Source organism: Podarcis melisellensis (genome assembly GCF_964234715.1).
Source record: "Podarcis melisellensis genome assembly, chromosome: 10".
Lineage (NCBI taxonomy): Eukaryota > Metazoa > Chordata > Lepidosauria > Squamata > Lacertidae > Podarcis > Podarcis melisellensis.
In genome coordinates this window covers 64,200,141-64,222,221 of record NC_138542.1, presented here as the reverse complement: position 1 = coordinate 64,222,221, position 22,081 = coordinate 64,200,141, and the positions used below count along the sequence as shown (strand labels likewise).

Genomic DNA, 22,081 nt, shown 5'->3' with positions numbered 1-22,081 from the left:
GACCAACCTGGAGCCATTTTGATTCCTAAACTGAGCCAATGTTTTCTCTGCAAGGTCAAAGTGGGAAACCTCCCATTGTCTTTTCCTTCGCAAATCCTGTCTTAAGGGTATGTCTGTGTTTGAATAGGGTGTGAGCCTGTGACCTGGCCCAGGAACTAAGTATTTATCACTACAAAAGACTGGCCAGGCTCCCCAGGCAATCCAATCAAGTAACCTGCCAGACAGGAGATAAACAACAACAGGAGAAAAACAATATTCAAATTTCTGTTTTAGACCGCCTTTTCTGTGATGTAGGTGTGATGTATCTGAGGGGTGGTCTTAGGTTACACCCCTTCTGTGATGTATGTATGATGTTTCTGGGGGTGGTCTTGATCTACAGGGTGGCAATTTCAAAAGTCTTTATAAGGCCTTGCACGCCATTTTTCTGGGTCCCTCCTCTCTCCTGCGGGTGAGGGGAGCACCCTGTTGCAACAGATCAATAAAGATCATGCTTACTAGCTGATTTGCTTCTCAATATTCTCTGGTTGGCCTCTGTTATTCTCTCCTACCAATAGGGAAACTATATAAGGACTCTATAAGGGAAAAGGGCAATTTTTGTTTACAGCACTCTGATGCTCCACCACAATGTTTCCTGTGACCTTACTGCCACATCTTGGCATGGGGCGCAGCAACGATGGCTCCCATACATCTGCTTTCACAGATGATTTAAGTCTGTCTTTCGGTGGCTAAGACTATGGGGTGGTTTTAGCTAATGGTGCCGCATGCTTTGGTTTAAAAATACCCAAATAAAGCAATCTTCCATAGGCCTCGAGGAAGGAAATCAGAACGAGTGCAATTTTGCAAGCACCCTGAGCAAAGCAGATTGGGAAAAAATAAGCTTTTCATTACGGTTTGCAGGCCCAGTCGCAATGGCTGAGACACTCAGAGCTGGAAAACATTATCAGGAAGCTTCCCTTACTTATCTTGGACAGGCATATTTTTTCTTAAATTTTCAAGCACAGGAATCGAAGTGTGCAAGGTCTCCTTTTAAAGCAGGTTAACCAAAGCCTGCCTTTTAACTTTCACACCACATCAGAGGCTGGCAATTTTGTTCCTTGCTCGGGAGCAGAGGTTTGCTTCCTATTCAGTTGATGCAGCTCATGGGCCAATCTAGATACTGAATCTTTGCCTTAAATGTGCAAGTATTATTATTTTTTAATGCAGCCTCAAGGGGCCTGAAAAAATGCAGAAGGTGTGGATGGGGGGTGAGCGGGAAAAGCGGGGAAGGATTTAACTCTTTACTTTCCCGCTGTGTTCTCTGAAGCTGGCATTTGCTTTGGGAAGAAATTCCCGCACTGGTGCCATGGGGATTTCTTCTCATGTAAACACCAGGCTTCAAAGGAATTTCTCCAGGAGCACAACCGGGGAAGGAATGGGTTAAAATCCACACACACAAACACCCTGAGTCTGAAAGTTTGGCCTTTCATCTCCTCCTTATTATAAAACATCACTTTGACAAGACAGGTTTGAAGGCTTCCCATCGAAAACTATTTCTCACAAGGGTTGCTAATTTTCTTTTCTGCTAAATCTCCTTGAAGAGCTGGGACGGTGGGGGACTCTGGACCCCTCCAGATTGGAGTTTCCCGGCAGATGTCATCTTCAGCATGTCACCAACGCAGTAATACCGCATTAGTGGTGGGTTCGTACTGAACCGTCCACACGTCATTCTGCTTTAATAGCTTCTCAATGATGCTTCCCCAATGTTATTGCATTCCAGTGGTACCTCCATATCGGAGCCCCATTTGCAACATGAGCAGAATGCAACCCACATCTGCATGTGCACGGGTCGCGATTCGCTGCTTCTGCACATGCACGAGCGGCAAAACCCAGAAGTAACCCTTTCTGGTACTTCCGAGTCACCGCGGGACGCAACCTGAAAAGATTTAACCCGAAGCAAACGTAACAAGAGGTATGACTGTATTGCCATTTGGAAGGGCAGGTTTTTGCTGTTGTTGTTATTCAGCAACTGGACAGTGGCAAATCAGCCATACATCTCTCCCGCCAAGCCCGCTGCACAGCAAAGACCGGTGCCTGTTGGGTGCTCAGTACCTGCAAAATGCTGGCAGTCACAGCAGGGTTGCTAACTCTTTAGCTGGGCTTTCAACAGTGGTTTGGGTAACACCAGTTTCTGGGCCCAGAGATCCATGTTATCAGGTGGTCTTTACAGCTGAAGCTGTGGTTAAGACACAGGAATCATGTGGCACAGCTGTCACATGGAAGGTGGATCAAGCTTGCTTTCTCCAGCTCGGAGGATAGCACTCAAACCAATGGCTTCAAGTTACAATGAAGGAGATTCCGGGGCAACATCAGGAAGAACTTTCTGACAGTTAGGGCTATTTGACAGTGGAACGGTCTCCCTCGGGAGGTGGTGGCCTCTCCTTCCTTGGAGGTTTTTAAGCAAAGGTTGGAGGGCTATCTGTCAAGCATGCTTTAGCTGAGATTTGTGCTGTGATGGCCTGGGACTCGAACTCGGACTTGAACCAGGGGAGTCTCAGCCCGCACCAGATCCTTTGCCTCAGGCATCATCTGAACCAAGTCTGGGGCCTGATTCTGGAGGGTCCCAGTCTGCACAGGTTCCCCTGCCACAAACACCAACTGGGCCAAGTCAGGGGCCTGAGCCCTCCCTGGATCCAGATGCGGGGATGACCTCGTTGCCTTCAGCTGGGCCATCACTTACAGCTGGCCCACTACCGGTTGGGTCAGGGTAGGCTGAGGCGGCCCCTGAGTCTGGTAACCTACCGACAGTCTCCCGAGCTGCAGAGACTAAGGTCTGAGAGGAGGAGAGACCTGATTACTCGCAGGAGGAGTGCTCGCCTTTGGGCGAAATGGGGAGGTGAGTCGCTGAGGGATCAGGACCGGCTGTTACCCCTACAAAGATAAAAGGCTGTCGGACCCCGCCCCAGGTTGCAGGAGCAACATTGCTGTTTGCTAGAACCTGCCTGAGACCCTGTGCCTGACCTAGCCTGGTTTACTGCCTTGGCCCTGTCGGACTGACTCCTTGTGGAAGCCTTGGATTCGGGACAGGACCTGGACTGCGTTGCTCCGGTTAACCCCCAGGCCCAGCACACCTGCCTAAATGACCCTCAGGGTCTCTTCCAACTCTACAATTCTATGATTCTATGGTTTGACTTCACCCCCAGAGGCATACTCCACTGTCTCTCGAGACAGACAGATGCCAACAAGGGATGACTCAGTCATGGGAATGCAAGGCATGGAAACTCCAGGTGTTGCTGGACTACAACTCCCATCAACCCTGACCATTGGCCATGCTTCCTGGGGCTAGTGGGAGTTGTAGCCCCAGAATCTGGAGGGCCACAAGTTCCCCCAGCCCCATACATTGTCTCCCCAAAAGAAAACTTTAGCATAGCCAATGAGAGGAGATCAGAAAGAACCAAGGTGATGACAACAAACACATTCAGAAGAGGGTGAGCGTGAACTTAATTTTCACCATTCAGCCAGCCTTCCATCCTCCAGCCAGCGAGGGACTGTGCAAGTTTAAAGCACAGTTTAAAGGCAGTGTTAGAAACTGAGATATATAAGCTAGGCTCCAAATGGCACCTTAATCATACGTTACGGTCCCAGCAATGGAATGTCTATTTGCCGGGGGGGGGGTCCTTTTCCAACCCTACAATTCTACGATCTCAACTACATTGCTTGACTATAGCTTGCTCTTACAACAATTCTCTCTTCCCAGTACGCAAGAAGGAGAAACACACACAAGGGAATTGGACATGCTATTAACTATGGACTAAGGCAGAGGTTTGTAAACTGTGGTTGCCAAGCTGGCGCCCACAAATCTCCAAGTAATCGCAACTGGACCTGTGCCTGTAGCAAAACATGCCTGGATAGTTTTGAACACTGGCGAATGTGAGATGTGAGCAACATCCATAAAGTGTGCAGTTGGCAGAGGCTGGTTTGAAGGGGTTCAGAGGGATCTGGCCAAGGGAATTTGGAAACAAAAGTACAGGGCGCCACAGAAAACACACCAACACAGGCCGTGTGTCACACCGTGCATTTAAAGCACTTTTGTGATACTGTGTGTGATACAATGTGCTTTTATGGTATCACAGCCCTTTTAAGTATATGGTGTGATTATGGCCATAACATATAATCATAACATCTTACGCATTATAGCAAGTTGTGACTTGAATGTTTGGAAGCCAAGATTATATATAAATACATTGTTTCGTGGATGAAACCCTGAATGTTTTCTAAAAGTAGAGTTTCAAAAAGAATAATTGTGGAGATTATCCTTTTTCTCTCTCTTTTAAAGGAGGAGTGTGAAGAAAAGACAGTTGAGGAGAGGTGAAAAAGAAAAGTTAGAAAGAGATAAAGAGAATTCTCAGAACTGTAGTTTGCAATGGGTGCTGGGAATTGTAGCTTTGTGAAGGATGAACTATGGTATTATGTATTGTACTGTACTGTATTGTATATTTCTTTTACTGTAAGTCGCTTGGAGACCTTCGGGTGACAAGCAAGTAATAAGTTTAATAAATCATCATCCTTAGTGACAGACTCAACCTGCATATAAGAGGTAGCCACTCCTCAGTTCTGTGCGTGTCCATCATGTGTTCTTGCAAGCACGCAGGAGATGCATAAGTTCCTACAAGAATCTGGTACCCACATCCAAGATGCGTTAAGTGCAAACAGCCCTTAAGAATCTCACCTTTCTGCATGCATACGAATGACAAATTGTGCAGTGGAGTGGAAAGGTAAAGGTAAAGGGACCCCTGACCATTAGGTCCAGTCGTGACCGACTCTGGGGTTGCAGCGCTCATCTTGTCTATGGGCCGAGGGAGCCGGCGTTTGTCCACAGACAGCTTCCGGGTCATGTGGCCAGCATGACCAAGCCACTTCTGGTGAACCAGAGCAGCATACAGAAACGCCGTTTACATTCCCGCCAGAACGGTACCTATTTATCTACTTGCACTTTGACGTGCTTTCGAACTGCTAGGTTGGCAGAAGCTGGAACCGAGCAACGGGAGCTCACCCCGTCGCGGGGATTCAAACCACCAACCTTCTGATCAGCAAGTCCTAGGTTCTGTGGTTTAACCCACAGCACCACCCACGTCCCTATGGAAAACAATGCAATAATTAAAACATGCCCAAGATCAAGTGCCATGGATTTAAATCCCTTGTCATCTAGTTCAGTACTGTCTACTCCAGTGGTTTTCAACCAGTGTACAGTAACACCCTTGGGTGCCCTGGGTGACCCTGGTCTCTATCCCTCTTCCCTTTGCTCCCTCCTCTGATGCTCTCTCATGTCTCTACCTCCCAGAGGCTCGCACAGCTGCTTGTTGCAGCAGTCCTTGCTATAAATAAGCTCCTCAGGCAAATGGTGCCTCTGGGGCTGGCCAGGGAGTGCTTCCCAGGCCCCTGTGGGACCTCTTTGGGGCAGGGGGGACAATTCAGAGACCGGGGGGGCAGCAGCAGCTGCCCAATGAGAAGAAAGAGGGGAGGAGGCTGGGGGAACACTCCACAAGGGGAGGGTATTCGAAAAAGGGTGAGGGGCTGCCGGCTCTGCAGGCAAGGGGTGTCATAACTGGGCTCCTGAGCCCCACAGGGGTGCCGCAGAAAGAATGTAGTTGGTCAAGGGAGCCGTGGACCCAAAAGGGTTGAAAACCTCTATCTTGGAAAAATGACAGGAAGGACTTGAAAGCTGTGGGACCAGAGATTTACAGAAGATTGGAAGAAATATACAAACTATTTGAAGAGCAACTGTAATCAACAAATTACGTTAGTAGGACTACAAGAAGTTTTGTAAGGAGGAATATATGAAATATTGCAAAGAAGAGAGACATTAGTTATGATATTTAAATGTAATAGTGAAAATAAGAAATGTAAATTAAGTGAATTGAATTGAATAAATTTATTACGGTCATAGACCAGAAAGAACATAAAAACAACAATAGTTTACAAAGGGAATAATGGTGTCAATTTAAAAATTGTAAAATTATACATAAAAGCAATACACATATGCACACCCACCCACCCACCCACCCACACACACACACATATATGCACTACAGTATATGTACAGACTTAAAAAAAGGGGGGGCTTGTCCAGGGGTCAAGTCTTTTACTTTTTTACAGCTAATGCCCTCCGCTTGATCGCAGCCGCAGAAAATTTGGCCACTTTCAGTGTTACTTCTGGGTTTTTATCTCCTAGTAGGATTTTCAGCCGCTGAGATTCAGATCGACCTGGAAATTTCTGAACGATAGGGGAGATAAACAGTGACCTAATATCCCCGTAAAGGTCGCAGTGTAACAACACATGTGAAGCCGTTTCCACCTCTTTCAGACCACATGGGCAAACTCGTTCAGCATAGGGTGTGCCCTCGTATCTGCCCTTTAGTAAGGCAGATGGCAGTACATCAAATCTGGTAAGGGTAAACGCCCGCCTGTATTTTGCGATTTGTAGATCCAGCAAATATGGTGTTAGATTAAACCCTTTTCCATAATCTTGGATAGCTGGATATTTATCTAACTTGCTCATATGGTCCTGAAGCTCTACATCTCCTATTCGCTGGCTCACCATCCTTTTAGCCTTTTCAAAACCTGAGGCTATAAGTTTTTGTGGGGAAAGCCCCAGGCCCTTCAATTTTTCATAAAGCGACAATCTCCATTTAGACTGGAACGGGTCTAGTAGAGTCAATGGAGCCACTCCCACTGGGAAAAATATGAGTTTTAGCCAGAAGTGAATCTTCAGGATCCATATCCTGGCATTAATAGGGAGTTGACCTACCTCCAGCCTGATGGCTGTGTTGGAGACACAGGTAGGTAACCCTAGTAGAGAGCGGTAAAATTTAGTTTGTACAGATTCCAGGGACTTGAGTTTTTGACAATTAAATATCTGGGTGCCATACATCAATTGTGGAAGTATTTTTGCAACAAAGACCTGGGAGGCAGCAGGAACATATTGACCTCCTTTTCTGTAAAAGAATCTTATGATAGCTCTGGAAGATCTTTGCGCATTTACAATGGAATTCTTAATCTGATGGCACCAAGATCCCTTCTCATCAAAAATTATTCCAAGATATCTAAAGGATGTTACTTGCTCAATAGGTTGGTTATTAATTTTCCATTTATGTCGGAGTTTTCTCTTGGAGAACACCATAATTTTTGATTTAGTGTAATTTATTATTAGGTGTTCAGCTTCGCAATACTCTGTAAGAGCTCGTAAAAGTTTTCTTAGACCCACACAAGAGAAGGAAATAAGTGCCGCATCATCTGCGTACAAAAGGACTGGGATTGGTATATTATTTAGGTTTGGGGGATGAGTACTTGCTTCCTCCATCTTTCCGACTAAGGAGTTTATATAGAAGTTAAATAGAATAGGGGCAAGAACACAGCCTTGCTTGACACCATGGAAACTTTGGATTTCCTTTGATAGGTTCCCATAACGGTCGCATCTAACACGGATCCGAGTATTTTCATGTAGTCTACGGATAAGAAGCAAAAGACGTCTATCGATGTTTGTGGCATTTAATTTTTCCCAAAGTCTGTGCCGGGGTATCAAATCGAAAGCTGATTTGAAATCTATAAAGGCTACATAGAGGGAGCCTCCTTTCTTTGAGGTGTATTTCTCCACTAGATGTTGCAATACCAGTCCTTGGTCTAGAGTTGATCTATGTGCCCTGAAACCAGCCTGGGCTTCCTTTAGGATGTGCTCCTGTTCCAGCCAGTCCGCAAACTTTTCACGTAAGTGAGTTGCATAAAGTTTGCTAATGATGCTTAAGAGACTGATTGGTCTGTAATTGGCTGGATCAAGTTTACAGCCTTTCTTGAATATGGGAACAATGATTGCCAATCCCCAGTCCTCTGGTATTATTGCTGTTTGATCTATGCTGGTGAATAGGGTGGAAATTAAGTGAAAAGATTGGAAAATTTTCAGATGTGATTGATGGAAGTCAAAAAAAATCTGTATAAGATATAAATGTTTAATAATTGTTGAAAATGATATGAGAGGTGTGTGTGTGTGTGTAAAGGGACCCCTGACCATTAGGTCCAGTCGTGACTGACTCTGGGGTTGCGGCACTCATCTCGCTCTATAGGCCGAAGGAGCCGGCGTACGGGTCATGTGGCCAGCATGACTAAGCCGCTTCTGGAGAACCAGAGCAGCGCATGGAAATGCCATTTACCTTCCCGCCAGAGTGGTACCTATTTATCTACTTGCACTTTTATGTGCTTTTGAACTGCTAGGTTGGCAGGAGCAGGGACCGAGCAACGGGAGCTCACCCTGTTGCAGGGATTCGAACCACCGACCTTCTGATTGGCAAGTCCTAGGCTCTGTGGTTTAACTCACAGTGCCACCCATATATATATATATACCTCTGATCTACTCCGACTATCACCGACTCTCTGTTGTCTCAGATAGCTTTCCTCAACCCTACCTGGAGACACCTGGGGCCTTGCGCATGCAGGGCAGAAGTTCTTCCATTGAGCTGTTTTTCTCTCCTTAACAGAAAATGTCTGTCTAAATAGAAATGGCCGAGGTTCTGGAACACCTCCAGGTTTTTCCATAAATTGGATGTGACAGGTGAGGAATGCGTCATCATGGAGAGAATGCAGAAGGTGGGAGGCCTCTCTCCCTCACATAAAACTACGTCTATCCAATAAACCTGAGTTGCAAAAAGTTTCAGGAAGAAAACATAAAGACCCCCCAAAAAACTCCCAAGGTACCAATTTATCATTTGTGGGCTGGAACAGCTGGCTAGCCACTGTGAGAATAGGCTGATGGGCGAGATGGGAGTCTGATTCTGGTCTGAGAAGTCTCATCTTAACAGGTCACTTATTCCCATTGTTTTAAACCAGAACATATCAATGTTCCAACAGAAAGCCGTCGAAAAACCAGTGCGGTCCCTTTTGCGAATAACAGTGTAAAACTGATCGCCGGCAGGCCCTTGGTAAAAGCCCCGAGTCTATTTAACACAGTGTCAGATTTATATAGGCGAAACTTCTGTGCCACATATAGATGGAAGCTTGAGTTTGTTCAAGTCAGTAGGATCTTAGTGCTGTTACTTAAGTGAATTCTCCCATGTATATTTAAGGTGTAAATTTGGTACCAATATTGCAAAAGAAGGTACCAAGAGCCCTGCTGAATCAGCCCAAAGTCCCAATGAGTCCAACAGTTGCCTATGGAAAGCTTTGCAGTAGCATCACATACCCTCTGAAGAGTGGGCTTGCGAAAAGACGGAGTGCAAGTATGCAATGAAAAATTAAAAGATTTTATTAATTATTTTTTTTAAAGATTCATGTTTACTAGCCTGGAGTATGAGTGCGTAATAAAAAAAAATTAAAAGGTTTTATTAATTCTTTTTAAAAGATCCTAGTTAACTAGCTTGGAGTATAAGTACACAATAAAAGAATTAAAATATTTTATTAATTATTTTTAAAATAATTCTAGTTTACTAGCTTGGAGTACATAATAAAAAAAAGATTTTTTTTTAAAGACTGTAGTTTACTAGCTCAGAGTATGAATACATGATAATAAATTGAAAGATTTTATTAATTCTTTACCGAAGATTGTAGTTTACTAGCTTTTTTAAAAAGACTGAACACATTCACAGAGGGTCTCGATGGTTTTTAGCCGTGATAGCTAAATGGGCCCTCCATAGCCACGAGCAGTCTATCTCATAGGAAAATAGGAAGTTGCTTTATATAGAGTCAAACCATTAGTCCATCTAGCACAGTACTGTCTACCCAGGCTGGCAGCAGCCCTCCAGAGAGTCTTTCCCAGCCCTGCCAGGAGATGGCGTGGGTTGAACCAGGACCGTTTTGCGCGAAAACCTTCTGCTACGGGGGGGGGGGGGGGTCAACCCTTTTGCCTTCGTAGTCAGGCAGGAGTGCAAATACCACCGACAACGACCAGCTCCATGCCTAACGTATCTTGGTACTGGATCCATTCCTCAGCCGTGATTTGACCACAAAAACCCTTCGGACTCCAAGTGTGTCCGAGCCAAGAGGGGCGATAAAGCCCCAGCACTAGGATCTGCGCTCATCTCCAACGGTGATCCCTTGCCCTCCAACATTAACAATATCATGCGCGTGTGAAACCTGGACTTTGGGGCAGTTTGTGCCCATTTCAGCACAGCTCTCTGACCCTTAGATGAAAGAGTTTGGTCTGGGTGAGGGTTCACCTATCCCCTCGTCCCATCTCTGTGGTATTGGCTGGTGGCCCAGGAGGGAGGGAGGGAACCTTGACTCGGCTCCGAGCAACAGAGTAAACGGCAAAGGGCAGGCCATGCGATGCAGACTGCATGGACATTCATCCAAGCCAAGCCTTCCCGTAGAGCAGGGAGACAGGTGCTGGCTGGCCATGCTCCAAGAGCACACTGGTCGATGCGTCAAGCAGGGAACATGTTTTTCCCAGTCCTCCCCTCCAGCCTTTCCCCATGGCTGACATTAAGCATCTCCCCATTTCTCCAGGAGTTTTACTTAATTAAAAAGGGGGAAAGGCAAACCTTGAACTGATCAGGAGCTCATGGTTTTGCTTAGCCAATTCCAAGGGCCTTGGAAAAAAAAGAGTTGGATCTGTTCTTTGGGCCTGTTTTGCTCAGCCCTAAATTGTTGATTTTCTTCCCAGTGACTCTGACAAAGATACTGCCGGAGCCAATGCAGTCATTCTTATTCACATGGAGAGGGTCCAGCTTTCCCAGCTATCTAATTGCGCAGCCTCTGGCAAGACACATTTTTATGCCGGCCTCAGTTTCTCATCTGTAAAATGGGAATGTTTGGGGCCTGCCTTGCAGATGGACTACAGGGTGTGAAAATGGAATGTTCTTGTAAAACACTGCTTGCAAAGCACTTCATTGCTTTGTTGTTGTTTTAAAATGGGCCCACCCCATAAGAATCCTATGATGTTCTCTATTGCTCCCATTTTACAGGTAAGGGAACTGAGGATGAGAGTGGGAGTGAGAATGTGACTCGCCTCAGGCCGCAGAATGACTCTGTGGCAAAGATGGGTCAGGAATCCTGGTGCCTCTATTCAACAGATCCTGACAGCTTTCACTTTAATTGAAAACACATGGGGTGAGGGTCCATTCCTAATTAATGCAACAAACCTGCTTTATAGGGACGCGGGTGGCTGTGGGTTAAACCACAGAGCCTAGGACTTGCCGATCAGAAGGTCGGTGGTTTGAATCCCCGCAACGGGGTCAGCTCCCATTGCTCGGTCCCTGCTCCTGCCAACCTAGCAGTTCAAAAGCACATCAAAGTGCAAGTAGATAAATAGGTACCACTCCAGCGGGAAGGTAAACGGCGTTTCCGTGCGCTGCTCTGGTTCGCCAGAAGCGGCTTAGTCATGCTGGCCACATGACCCGAAAGCTGTACGCCGGCTCCCTTGGCCAATAAAGCGAGATGAGCGCCGCAACCCCAGAGTTGGTCATGCCTGGACCTAATGGTCAGGGGTCCCTTTATCTTTTTGCCTGCTTTATAAGTTGTGCTCATATGCTTTATAGATTGCACTGCTGTTCTTGTGCCCTTTTTACAGAGTGATCCTGCACAGCCAAAGGCTGAATAGGAAGAATCTGTGGCAGAGGTGAGGTCTGGACACAGGAGATTAAAAATCATAAATTTGATGTATTGAGGCTGGGTTGGAAGCATGTGGGGCAGGGGAGAGAGATATCCCAGAAACATCTGGAGGAGGCCAATTGCAGAGGAAACAGAAATGAAAGGAAAACAAAGTAGACTTGAATCAGCTCAGGACTGTCATTTCCTCTGGGCTGCGGCGGGGGGGGGGGGAGAAGGGCTACTCTCTGGGGAGGAGGGAGTGAATGATGTGGAGAGAAGCAGGAGGGAGAGTAAAGGGAGATGTTAACAGAGACATTGAATGCACTTTTATTACTAATAATAATAATAATAATAATAATAACAACAACATAAAAGGATATAGGGATAAATGAATGATACATGCAGATATGTATTTAGACATAGGGATAAATGTAAAAAGGTAAAGGTAAAGGACCCCTGGATGGTTAAGCCCAGTCAAAGGCAACTATGGGGTTGCAGCGCTCATCTCGCTTTCAGGCCAAGGGAGCCAGTGTTTGTCCACAGACAGCTTTTCGGGTCATGTGGCCAGCATGACCAAACCACTTCTGGCACAACGGGACACCGAAACTAGAGCAGTGCACGGAAACGCCATTTACCTTCCTGCCACAGTGGTACCTATTTATCTACTTGCACTGGCGTGCTTTCAAACTGGTAGGTTGGCAGGAGCTGGGACAGAGCAATGGGAGCTCACTCTGTTGCAGGGATTCAAACCGCCGACCTTCCGATTAGCAAGCCCAGGAGGCTCAGTGGTTTAGACCACAGCGCCACCCTATACATTTATAGGGATAAATGTATTTCGATATAGACAACGTGCTATTGTTTATACGGACCATGAGTTGTGGGGGTGGCTGGGAGATAAACCCAACAACGTATATTTTATGAATTACTGAAAAAGGTGAAGGAGGGCAGCATTGCAAAACTCCAAAACCCCATCTGTTCCCTGGCCAAACCCTCTGCCGACAACCCAAGCAAGACCATTACACTTCAACCTCCCCCTTCCCCAGCAATTCTCTGCCACTTTCACACAACCGGGGCAGCAGACAGGGACGTAATCCCTGCAGTTTTGCCAGTACTGAATGAGGCAAACTTTAGAGGTGGGTCCCAAGTAAGAAAATGTACATGTAGAGACAGTGACACAGACAAGAAAGGAGGGGGAGATAGAGAACAAAAGAAGGGAGGTGTATCGAAGAAGGCGTATCTGAGCTCCAGTGCGGTATTGTCATTACCGAGTGTTGCACTACGACCCGGGAGTCCAGGGTTTGTGCATTCAATAAATATGAACCAGAGGTCAGGGAAATAAAAGCGGGGGCAGCAATAATTTTTGCATTCAGCTTGTGAAGGCAGCACGTGGCGGGCGGAAACCGGCCACACAATTGTAGGCCAGACAGAATAGATCGGAAATTCTTGCAACCAGCTTTCCCTTCCTCTTACGCCCACCCACGCACCCCTCAGCAAAAAACAAAATCTCCGTTTTTGTATCTCCGTTATTCAGACTTGGCACAAGGGCAATACTGGAAGATGACAGCAGCAAACAAAAGAGAGAGGTTGCAGTCTCAAGGCAAAACATTGAGCTGTCTTCTCCAGCTGCTCTGATGTGTAACCAAAGGGTGCTGTGCGGCCAAGGTGGCCTTCCTGGCACCCTTGCATCACCCTTTGATTGACAGCACAGCAGCACATTCTGCTCTTTGTGGCTTTAATATCTTTGCTTTGTAAATAACAGCATTCTAGCAGCCAGCGGCACCCTTCCACAAGGCTTCCGGAGCAAACTTGTCCGGCATGTCCTTTTCAATGCTTTGAAAACTACCTCTCCCGCACACAGCACAGGATTGCAGACTGGAGAGTATTTATAAAAGGTCACATGCTTTATCTCTCGCTCTGATACAGATAAGCCCATCATTTCCATCCGCTCAGGCTGCCATCCTGCGGGAGTTCGTTCTGCAAAGCTGCAGTGTCACAACTTGACTTCGCTTCTTATGCCGACGAATTAGCTCGGGGTTACTGTTTTGGGGGGAAGAGGGTCTGCAATAAAGGCGTTGTAAAAATAAAACCACCCTACCCAAAAATTGACGCACTGTTTGGAATCTACTGAAGCCAGGAGAGAAGCTGGAAGGAAAGCTTTGCAGGGGAGAAATGTCCTATGCTCCATCAAGTTTTTAATTTCTTCTTATCCTAAAGGAGCGCAACGAAGGGGAGGCAGGATTCATCCCGAGGACTAGCCACGGCCTCCTGCGATGGAGCAGCAAGCGCGCCCTTCCCTGCTGCTGGGTGTCCCCGTGTGCCCTTGGGCTGCCCAGCTGCGCAGCTCGCCAGGGGTGCCCGGCTGGCACTCACTCACCTGAATCCGGCCACGGCGCTGCGGTTCCTCCGCCAGGCTCTGCCTTGCTGCAGCAGGACTCCCTGCACGACCTCCTTCTCGTCGGGCAGCCGGTAGACGGGGAAGATGTACAGCCAGCAGAGGACAAAGAAGCCCAGGGCGCTGGCGCCCACCGGCAGCCGGGTGCGGGGGCCTTTGCACGCCAGGAGACCCGCCGCCATCCTCCGATGCCGTTTCCCCGCCTTCCAGTCGCTCATCGGGAGCCAGCGGGCAGCTCCCGGCGCCGCAGGAGCCGCAGTCCCGACCACCACCTCATCCTCCGGGGGCGAAGAAGCGCCCCATGGCCAGGGCGCCGCCGCCGAAAACAGCAGCAGCAGCAGCGCGTTCCTCTCCCTCGCCGATGCGCCCAGGCGCGCCGTTCCTCCTCCTCCTCCTCCTCCTCCTGCCGCTGCTGCTTAAAGACGCCGAGGAAAGGGGTGGGGGCTGCAAGGAGGAGGGAGGGCGGGCAAGCCCACGGGCCCCCCCATGGTTCGTCCGGCCTTGCAAAGCCTTCGCCGCCTCCCTCCGCGATTTCTAAAGAGAGAGAAAGAGAAAGGAGAGCGCAGCTCGCATGTGCTGCCCGGCTCGCTTTGCCAAAAGCTGTGCAAAGCGCAGCGGCGTCCCGACGGAGCGGCAACCCGCCCGGGTCTTCTCCTTGTCGGCTGCGAGTCTGGGGAGGGGAGGGGTTGGGATCCTCGAGGCTGAAAAGCAGCGTAAGGAAAAGGGGGAGGGGGACAGAAGGGGGTGTGGCGGCGGCGGCGGCGTCTGGCTACGACGCGCGGAGCCTCTGCCGGGTTCCTGCGCGCCACAAGCGCGCCCTAGCCAAGATAAGAATGATCTCTTTTTCCCGTGCGCATTCACCCACAAATCACACCCACCCGCCCACATAGAAAGGGAACGGGAGAGGGGTGGGCTTGGCCACTTCGTCTCTCCGCTTTTCTCTTTCTTTTGTTGCTCTCGAGCTTTCTGCCGCAGGCAAAAAATGTAAAAATGAAAGATTTGGAGCAGCCAGCAGAGGAAAAAGAAAAGAGGCGAAGCGATGGGTATTATTCCTAAAGAAAGAAAACGGGGATTTCTAGGGGGGTGGGGATGGAGTTGACGAAATCAAAAGCTTCTATTGTTTTCCAAAGATAAAGCGGTCAGAGGGGGAGCCGAGTTGATGTCTAACAATAAAGAAACGTCGAGGAGGAGGTGTGGCGAGAAGATCGCGCCTTCTTGAGGATTTGGGGGGTTGAGAGGAGAAACGGGGCAGCTGGAAATCTTGGCCGAGGTGAGAGCGCTGCTGAATCAGATGCCTGCTCCGTCTAGCTCGGCATTGTCTACAAAGGGAGGGTCGCTGGTGGCGCTTCAAGGCGAGGGCAACGTCTCTGCGTCCTTCCGCGGGTCGCATGCCAGGGCTGGGCGGCGTTAAAGTGCAAATTAATGTATGTAATGGAAGTGTTACCTTGGTGCAGTAGGCTAGTTTCTACACACCCCTGACCCCTGCCCATTAGGTCCAGTCGTTTGTTTTTTTTTAAAGAATTTTTATTAATTTTTCAAACACATAATAAAAAACAGACACATTACAAAACAACAACATACACAACATTAAACATATACCGACTTCCCCATACCTCCCTTTCGCTGCATCCTTATTCCAAAGTTCTTTAGCAACCCTTTAATCAGATTATCTATTGATTCCCTTTCATTGGATTTCCTTAAACTTAATAGTTACCGCTGTATTTCTCTGCTTCTTACCCCTTGGCATCTCAACACTCCTCAATTTTACAACAGTTTTTAAGATATAATTTGAACTTCTTCCAGTCCTCTTCCACTGTCTCTTTCCCCTGGTCTCGGATTCTGCCGGTCATCTCTGCTAATCCCATGAAGTCTGTCACCTTTGTCTGCCATTCTTCCAGAGTAGGTCGTTCTTGCATCTTCCAATACTTTGCCAGAAGGATTCTTGCTGCTGTGGTAGCATACATAAAAAAGGTTCTGTCCTTCTTTGGCACCAATTGGCCAACCATGCCCAGGAGAAAAGCCTCAGGTTTCTTAGGAAAAATCCATTTAAGGACCTTCTTAATTTCATTATAGATCATTTCCCAGAAGGCTTTAATCTTTGGGCAGGTCCACCAAAGGTGGTAAAAGGGACCTTCAGTCTCATTGCATTTCCAACATTTATTATTGGGCAAGTGGTATATTTTTGCAAGCTTTTGCAAGGATGTGAGGGCGATCTGGCTGCGACATCTGTCACCCCATTGATCGCCAGGGTTGATTCGGCTGATCTGGCTGGCTAGGCGGGTGTCCCCTTCCTCCCTCACCGCTCCATGTGCGTCCCTCCCGAAGCTGCGCGCTCGGTGGAAGAGGACAACCATCCCAGACAGGAGGAGTGTACCATTCTTCGGTCAAGGGTATACGATAGCTGCGATCCCCTGCTAGAACCTCCAAACAAGCTCAAGGTCCCATTATGTCCAGTCGTGACCGACTCTGGGGTTGTGGCGCTCATCTCGCTTTATTGGCCGAGGGAACCAGCGTACAGCTTCCAGGTCATGTGCCCGGCATGACTAAGCCGCTTCTGGCGAACCAGAGCAGCGCACGGAAACGCCATTTACCTTCCCGCCGGAGCGGTACCTATTTATCTACTTGCACTTTGATGTGCTTTCAAACTGCTAGGTTGGCAGGAGCAGGGACCGAGCAACGGGAGCTCACCCCTGTCGTGGGGATTCGAACCACCGACCTTCTGATCGGCAAGTCCTAGGCTCTGTGGTTTAACCCACAGCGCCACCCGCGTCCCTCACATAGCCCCCTAACAGACCCTAATTTAGTTAATTGTCTTCTACCTCCCTCCACACTCCATCTTGATACTCTGAGTGGTAGTCAACTGGGTGGTACCCAAAATAGAGCCATTGAAACTAATTCACAGGAGGCCCATTAATTTAAACAGGCTTACTACTGAGTAAAACAGCAGAATACCACTCTGGGTCATTCCACGCCAAATCACCTGATTTTAATACTCGACCTTGCTCTCACCACTCAGATTTTCTTCCCAAGAAATTTGTGGTTATTTTATAAGCACAAAAAACACCCCCCTTATTTTTAAAACATAACAAGTACATGGTTAGCCCATTCTACAAAAAAAGTATGATACATGTATTAGTTGTGGTTTGTGCGCTATGGCTTATTGAACCTACTGGGAATAAAATAACAAAAATTCACTTTGGTCAGTGACCCTTTTCTGTGGCACTTAATACCATTTTTATACCTTATTTTGAAAGAGACCACAATTAGCTTTATTTTGATACCCAAATAAGCCCAATTGGTTGAAAAACAAGTGAAACAGTTTTGTTTTTTTTAAACTGACGCAGAAATTGCATTAGTCTAAATCACACGAAAATTGAAATTTTTTAAACATTCTCCTGCACCCAATTTTGGATCAAAAATTTTAAAAAAATTAATTTGAGGTTATGAGCTCCCATTGCTCGGTCCCTGCTCCTGCCAACCTAGCAGTTCGAAAGCACTTCAAAGTGCAAGTAGATAAATAGGTACCGTTCTGGTGGGAAGGTAAATGGCATTTCCGTGTGCTGCTCTGGTTCGCCAGAATCGGCTTAGTCATGCTGGCCACATGACCCAGAAGCTGTATGCCGGCTCCCTCGGCCAATAAAGCGAGATGAGCGCCACAACCCCAGAGTCGTCCACAACTGGACCTAATGGTCAGATACCTTTACCATAGGTATATTTTTTATATTTATTTTATATACCATAGGTATATTTTTTACATATTTTTTTTTATTACGAAAATCTGTCATGAGAGCACATGGCACCAGGTGATTTGGCATGGAATGACCCCCCTGGGAGTCCATGGCATAAGTCAGACTTTCCCCTTGCACACAAACATCTATGCTCTGTTTTAACCATTAATCTGATGAGCTATAGAGTACCTGAAAGCTTGCTAATTACTCTGTGATATTTTGGTTAGCCTAATAACAGCATTGCTGTATCGTGGATTTAGAATATTTTCTTAAAGGTCAGTAGCTTGGCTTCTGTTTTCTCTTCACCAGGTTTACAGTCTTCAAGACAACAGGAAAGAAGTGGAGAGGCAGGAAGCGAGCATGACTTTGTGGAACACCCAGGCAGGAAGATGGGACCCCACCTTTCATTTATTATTATTATTATTTAAATTTATACACTGCCCTATACCCGGAGGTCTCAGGGCAGCTATGTCACAATCTATCAGGCTTTACCCCTACCCCTTCAGAACAAGCCGGATTCTCACTTGAATCCTGCCTCCTCCTTGCCCTTTTTCTCTGTTTTCTCTGGTCATGAGGACTAGCGACTTGCAGAGCCCACTCTGACACAGGGAGATGCTAAGCCTTCAAAGCCACTGTTATAAGGGCAGGTGAAGATTTTATTCTGTCGGTGAGACTGAATCCAATAGTCCATTCACGCATGCAATGCAACAAAGAGGCCAGTGTTAACCGGTCCTGGTATAGTGCGGGGAATGTTGGCACATGATAAAAAATATCCTTTATTGACGCTGTTGCTTCCCATAAGCCCAGCAGCCTAACAAGCTTTTCTGTTTCAAGGCTGAAAAACCAGATTGCCCACTTGATCACAACACTGAGCCATCTTTCACCGGCCGAGATTTTGTTTTACTTTGACTTTTGCCTCAACCGGACTTCATGGATAATAAACAGCTGCAGCCAGCTCAAAATCATTTCCCTCATGGCAAACACAGCTTATTCCCAATGATAAATTGGATGGGTGTAGATTTCAGCTTCAGTTGAATAATTGTATTTTAGAGAACTATGCAGTAAATAAAGACAAAAAGAGGGACTTCTCGTATATGTGCAGTGTTTTGCCATTCTGCTTTTATCTCCTCCAACTCCCCCCCCCCCAAATGTTCTGCTTCCACAACACACAAAAATGTTGCCAACATTTCAAACAGGACTCTGCAGCTGTGCCTGCTTAGCCAGTAGGAATTAGTTTCTGAAGCTAGTTTTTAAAGGGTGCGAATTGTAAAATAAAATGAGTAGCTGCTAGTTGCTGCAGCTAGCAAGGCCTACTAGATGGGCGTGTGACCCTGTGGCTTATTCCCATGAAGGAATTCTGTTTTCCTTACGCTCATCTAAGCATAACCTCCAGATAAACTCCCAGGACCTCATTCAACCTTTTCCTGATTCATCCTTCACTTCCCAAGAAGAGCATTTATTGTACAGGTGCATCCTGCTCTCTGGGACAGGCTCAGCACTCTACTTGCTCCCAGATATATGTCTAGACATCCACATACGTCATGGGCTAGTGTTGCTGATCTATCCCCCTGGGGCTGCAGAGTTTCCAGACGCAGATCGATAAAAGCCAAGCTGATCAGAAAGGAAAAGGGTGCGTGTGTTGTGCTAATCTTGCTAGATCAGCATGGCATCAAACCAGGGGCACATCTTGGATGTACAGATTTCAATGCAAAATCATCATCATGCACAAGGCACATGAGGGCCCATCTGTCTCCATGCTAGCTCTCTGGCGCACACTTGTGGCCAAGACATCTCAGTTCCTATCAAGGAGATGCGTGGTACCTCTGTGGAGAGCTATTAGGATTTGCACCGAGATGCTTTCAAGGCAGATGCTTTAGCAGCAGGGGAGATTTGCAGGAAGTCAGCTAGTGGCAAAGATTTGCAGGGAAATGCATGTGTCTTTTTTATTCCCTTTCAAAACCAGCAGAATTCATGCTGCAGTTTGGGCATAGCACCTTTAAAGCCCACTCACATGACATTTCTTGGCTTCAACAATATTGATTTCCCTCCCACACCTTTTTGGCAGCTTGATTTTAATTAACACAGAGATCAAAGGTCCGCTACATTCCATCCCAGAGAACTAAATGGCTCTGATTGTCACATGGAAAACATCTGATGATGAGTTGTGTCTTATTGTGACCCCATCATAGATAGGTATGTTTTTCATGCATCCACATTACTGGCTGTCTCGGGTCATGGCAGACCCATTCCTGTGATCAGCTGCTTCCTGTCCTATCCCTTTTCCTTAACCATCTCCCCATTCAGTTTGTCTTCGTCTTTCCTGGCTGCCCAGAACCAGTGCCGCTGCCTCCTTCCCGTTAACAGCACACAGCTCTTCCTCCTCCTTGGTCCTTCCTTCTGCCGACTTAAAATTCTCCTTGCTCTCACAGAAACTGCATCTTGTCAGCATTCTGTTCATGGAACCTTCACCCTGAGAAGTCAGAATGTTCATTAGCATTCCGTGTCCTCCTGCCAGAGCAGCAGCCAATAGCCAAGAGGTGGGCTGCCGGAACAAAATGAACCTGTGTGCATTCATTATACATATATCATACATGCTGAAGAGTCACAAATTATGGTCTATGAGCTGTCTTTGGAGGCTGTTGGGTGCCTCTGATCTTTTCCTTTGATATTCATTTTCCTCTTCTTCTAGAAGCAGCCTTGCTGGGATTAAAGAATACCACCCATTGCCTTCCTCTCTGCCTCCAGGGTGGCATGACCGCTAATTTCCTCTCGCATATGGCAGTGCTGAACCATCGGTCTACATCACGATGCCAGACTGGCTAGAAGAGAGCGAAGTGACAAGACAGTACCAGGATAGCAACAAGCCCAGTTTGTGCATACAGCAATATCACTCAGGCCACAGGGACCCAGCTTGCCTGGTCAATAAGGCCACCTGTGTGAGCAAGGATCAAACACACAAAAAACAGACCACAAGTGTTAACAAGGTGCGGCAAAAAAGGCAAGCTTCGGGACTGCGATTTAACACCCACCTATCACGATCCTACCCTTTAATAGAAAACTCAGGTGGAACGAGCTTGTTTTCTCCAGCTCTGGAGGGCAGGACTCGAACCAATGGCTTCAAGTTATAAGAATGGAGATTCTAACAAAAGATCAGGAAGAACTTTGACAGCAAGAGCTGTCAATAGTGGACCAGACTCCCTTGGGAGGTGGTGAACTCTCCTCTTCCTTGGATGTTTTTAAGCAGAGGTTGGATTGCCATCTGTCATGGATGGTTCAGTTGAGATTGCTGCATTGCAGGGGGCTGGACTAGATGTCCCTTGTGGTCCCATCCAACTTTATGGTATGTGAAAATAGAAAGGGAGCCAAAATAGGATGGCTTAGAAACAGTGGGGTTCCCAGAGGTACAAAAACATCTACATAGCTTAGCAGCAGAACATCTGTCTCACATGCAGAATGCCCAGGTTCAGTCTCAATGTGGAATTGGGCAAGATCCTGAAACCCTGGTGAGCAATTGCCAGTTGGGGTGCAGTGTCGGGATAGAGGAACCAATTCAGCACAAGGTAGCTTCCTGTATCCCACCTTCGCATGCTCAGTAGTCATGGGCGCTAGATGAAAAGGTAAACTGAGGAACTGGGCTAGGGAGAGAGAATCCTGAACAGAAATGGCTGAACAGGAACACTGAGGAACATGAGAATTCCTTGCAACTTTATGCTGAAGGTCCCGCTTGCTCCATCTAATAGCCAACTCGGGGTTTGAGGGCACATCACTTTGAAGTGAGCAGGTCTGTGTGTGTGGCATGTGTCCTGGCCTGCCAAAAGTGGCTGTCTCATCTAAGTATGGAGGTATCTCCAGGAGACCTCCCATGCTCCTGGGCTACAGCATTCATTTGGGTAGCTGCTGTCAACTGCCTGCTGCCCATAGGTGTGGTGGAGAACACTGCCAGTGTCTAAGTGAGATTCAACTTCTAGTTGGATCAGTTCTTGGTACATGAAATGGGAGGCACCATCTTGTCCTTTACCTCAAGAAGCAAAATGTGCTTCATCCTTATAGTTCATACTTCTAAGATGTTCTGTTTTATTTCATTTGGGCTCCCAATGATTCAACCCTAGAGGAAAGTGAAGGGCAGATGGGGCTCATCAACCTGGGAAGGTGGCCTATGTAGTAGAAGGAAAACTCTGATCCTAAACCTTTCAGGATATATCTTCCGGAGAAGAAAAGGCTCAGGAGTAAGCCCTAGGCAAATCCAGAGTGGAGTGGAGTCCCTAAGATGGCTGGATGGCACCTTGTATGCCTTCTTCCGACAACTCGTGCAGCCAAGCTAGTGCCAAACGTCTTGCTCTGCTTTCCTTTGGACCACATCAGCGAGGTCAAGGTCTTGTCGACTGAGCAGCCCAGGACCTACATATACACT

At 47.2% G+C, this 22,081-nt stretch overlaps 1 protein-coding gene across 1 annotated transcript in view; it reads right to left on the bottom strand.

Moving 5' to 3' along the window:
• ST8SIA1 (ST8 alpha-N-acetyl-neuraminide alpha-2,8-sialyltransferase 1) overlaps window positions 1-14,610 on the bottom strand; it is a 79,887-nt gene extending 65,277 nt beyond the window's left edge. The window contains exon 1 of the mRNA XM_081927354.1: window positions 13,925-14,610. Within this exon, the coding sequence (XP_081783480.1) occupies window positions 13,925-14,160 (236 nt within the window). The 5' untranslated portion in view covers window positions 14,161-14,610. The remainder of the gene's footprint in view (window positions 1-13,924) is intronic.
• Between the last annotated feature and the right edge of the window lie 7,471 nt (window positions 14,611-22,081).